The sequence below is a fragment of the Eimeria maxima genome, genomic scaffold (assembly GCF_000499605.1).
Source record: "Eimeria maxima Weybridge genomic scaffold, Emw_scaff2208, whole genome shotgun sequence".
Taxonomy (NCBI): domain Eukaryota; phylum Apicomplexa; class Conoidasida; order Eucoccidiorida; family Eimeriidae; genus Eimeria; species Eimeria maxima.
In genome coordinates this window covers 1-3002 of record NW_013565073.1, presented here as the reverse complement: position 1 = coordinate 3002, position 3002 = coordinate 1, and the positions used below count along the sequence as shown (strand labels likewise).

The 3002-nt window shown below is 49.2% G+C and overlaps 1 protein-coding gene across 1 annotated transcript; it reads left to right on the top strand.

Moving 5' to 3' along the window:
• Window positions 1-201: 201 nt before the first annotated feature.
• EMWEY_00057660 (hypothetical protein, conserved) lies at window positions 202-2980 on the top strand (the record flags this gene model as incomplete). The annotated part of the gene is made up of 9 exons (XM_013480690.1): window positions 202-293; window positions 418-462; window positions 621-699; window positions 926-1009; window positions 1205-1261; window positions 1746-1832; window positions 2417-2455; window positions 2682-2734; window positions 2911-2980. The coding sequence occupies 9 exons, from the start codon at window positions 202-204 to the stop codon at window positions 2978-2980; spliced, it is 606 nt and encodes a 201-aa protein (XP_013336144.1).
• Between the last annotated feature and the right edge of the window lie 22 nt (window positions 2981-3002).

The following is a 3002-nucleotide window of genomic DNA, read 5'->3' as shown; positions in this document are numbered from 1 at the left end:
CCACTGCAGGGATTAATCAAGTGGTTTCTTTCGTGTAGGCAAGTCTGCAGACTAGGCATAAATATACATATAAATCCTAGAGCTGCATTCCTGTAGTGGTTGCTTGAGGTGGCCGAGAATGCGAAGACAGCTTCAAAACTCAGTTTTGACTTGCTGAGCTGCTACGCTTCCCTTCAGCATGGTCCTAAACCACCGCGGAAAATGAAGGACGAGGTGCAGCATATTGTCGGCAGCCTCGTTAAGAGTAGCGCGGATGGAGGCGGCGAAAAAGAAAGCTATGTAGGCTCCGACAGGTTTACCTATAATTCAAACCCGATCAATTCTGCCCCCCTCTAGGACCCCAGGGGACTACGTCTTAATAGCTTCAAATTTGGCCGCATGGTTGTTGCTGTCCTGTGTGATTGTATGGTGCTGCAGAGAGTTGGCGCGGGAGTGGGCAAAGACTCACAAGAACAAAAGGAAGTGAGCATTGCCTAGTGGGACATCCCATTGCTAGCTCAGAAATATTTCTTCCTCCCGACCTAAACCCTTACTACACTCCAACTTGATTAGCAACCAATATCTGGCCTGCTTCTTTTGCGTCATTTACAAGTGGTTGTGTTGCTGTGCTGCGTTTTCAGTATCAAGTTAGTGTCGTGGAGGGCTCTGCAAACCTCCATGTTCATGCCTCCTGGAGACTGCTCCTTTTTCACTGTCAAAGTATTTACAGAGCTGCTAAACTGGGCTGAGTGAATAAACAACATTGAGAGGGGTGCTCACGAGCTGTGCTTTGCATGGAGTAATGCCTCCAGTATTCGTGCAGCGCTCCCCTCGACGCTGTGCGAACATTACGCGTGCAAAGAAACACCCATTGCGATGACTCGTGAGTGTGCCTCGTGCGTCCTAGGTGTCTGAACAAATTTTTTGGCAAATTGTGTGGCCTCAGGTTGCGATCACGAAGGCGTTGGCGATTGCTGCTCAGAAGGGCCACATAAAACACGACATCGTTATACCAACGGGTCCTACACCGGTGAGGATGGTGCCACAGGTTTGCCACTATTTATGTAGAGTAAAATGTTTACTGTAGATTGTATGTTGCGCCTCCTGCGGAGGTTGGGAAACGCTTAACCTGTGGCACCGGATGAATTTGTCAGCCAGCATGCCTGAGCTCGACCGCTACATAACCTGGTGACGATAATGCTTAGTTGTATTTACTGCTGAACAGGGGATGCCACCACGGGTCGAGTACGTCAAGGTGCAAGACTGGTCAGCCGACGCCTCGGTAAGTAGAGAATGATCGGTGCAGTCATGCTACTGGTGCCAACAAACAGGATCACATTTACCCTGTGGAACAACAACACTTTAGATTCTAGCGTTAAATTTTTGGCAACACTATAGGCTGATTATTATCATTGTGCCAGCTTCTTAGGTTCTATTCGACAGACTACGTGAGATGATGTAGAACACTGAGAGAACTCTGAACCTATGCAGTGCCAGCCCAAAGAAGCACCCTGCAAAGTCATCTACAATTGGTTGATCAGGGCCCGCAGGATATTCTTGTGCATCTAGCGTGTAGATTAACTTACTATCAGCGAGCCAGGCAGATATCAGACTGCCTTTCCGCACTCAAGAATGCGTGCTGATTGGCAGTAACTGTGAAACAGTGAGGACGAATTTCCTCCTCATCGACCTGGCGTAACCGGCATTTATCCATCGAGTACTAAGTTCTGAGTGCCTTGTAATGAGCTCTGTGTGTGTATTCTTAGCCATCGCCAAAAAAGAGGGTTTGGCAGAACTTGCACTCTCGTCTTGGAGAAGGAATGATACCCGGAGTCGAAGACATTGTTTACCAGGTTTGCCTTTGTGGCCCTGTCTATTCGATACAGATTTGTGCCGCTAGTGCTTCGTCCTAGAATAAGCCTGTTCTATGGACCCTAGTGGAAAACTGCGATCACAGTTGCTGCCGAAAATGTGCGAACTAGACGAAAACTACTGACAGATATGCATTGGTGGAGACGCACATATTTACGTGAAACTCCATTAATATTTGTTGTGCGATGTGCTGTGCGTGTGTTTGTGGACTTCAGCATCTTGACAGAGTAACCCATTCCACTGTGCCCACCGTACACTGCTGTAGCACGACTTTCAGGCCACGCATCTCAGCACTGCCATAGTTGTGGTGCGGCCTTTATGTGGCGTCACAATAGCCAATGCTTGCGCATTATTACCGTTCTTTCTTGTGGATACCATTTGCCAGGTCCCCAAGACGGCCATGACCAAAGAATCGGCAAGTCCTCTTGCTGCCTTCCCTCTGTACACCTCCGACGTTCACTATACGGCTCCGCTAGTAGTGGCCATTCACAGTCTTAGTTGCACAACTGGGCATCTGGAGAACTTTCTATCTTGCGCATGACTGCTCCCGATTGTGTCTTGACAGGTGCAGGCCGGGATGACCAAGCCTGACGTTGATGCACCGGTGCGTCCCTGTTCCCTTTGGTTGTGGGCATCTGTTGGGAGGCCAGCAGCACTTGCATTTGGGGGCTGTTGGACTCTGGGGAGTGCTCAGGTGATAGGCCCAAGCTAGCTAAGTGGATCCCCCTGTTGTCGGGAGCCCGAGCTGGTTTGAGATTGCGTCTTTGGTGGTTTTATCTGTTGTGTGCGGATGGCTTTAAGCTGGAATACAGGGGTGTCTGTTTTGATAGGCAGGCAGCATTAGCAAGGCTTTAGGATGTCATGTTCGTGCATATGATGCGGGGTTTGAAAACTCAACAGGAAGTGTCATGCAAGTGCTATGCTGTTGTGCTACTGTCTAGCGGCGTTCTCAAATGTAGATGTTGCTTTTGGAATATTCCTGGAGGACGTTTCGTTTGCAAGGCATGTTCATGTATCTCTTTTGTTTGATGCTGTCGTTTTGCGGTTGTTACTGTACAGGGCGAAGGGGCCGGTTCGCCGACTGAAGAAGGCGCAGCGGCAAGTCCCTAATTGTGCAGTTGCCGACTGAGTATCTGTTGGTCGCTCAGCGG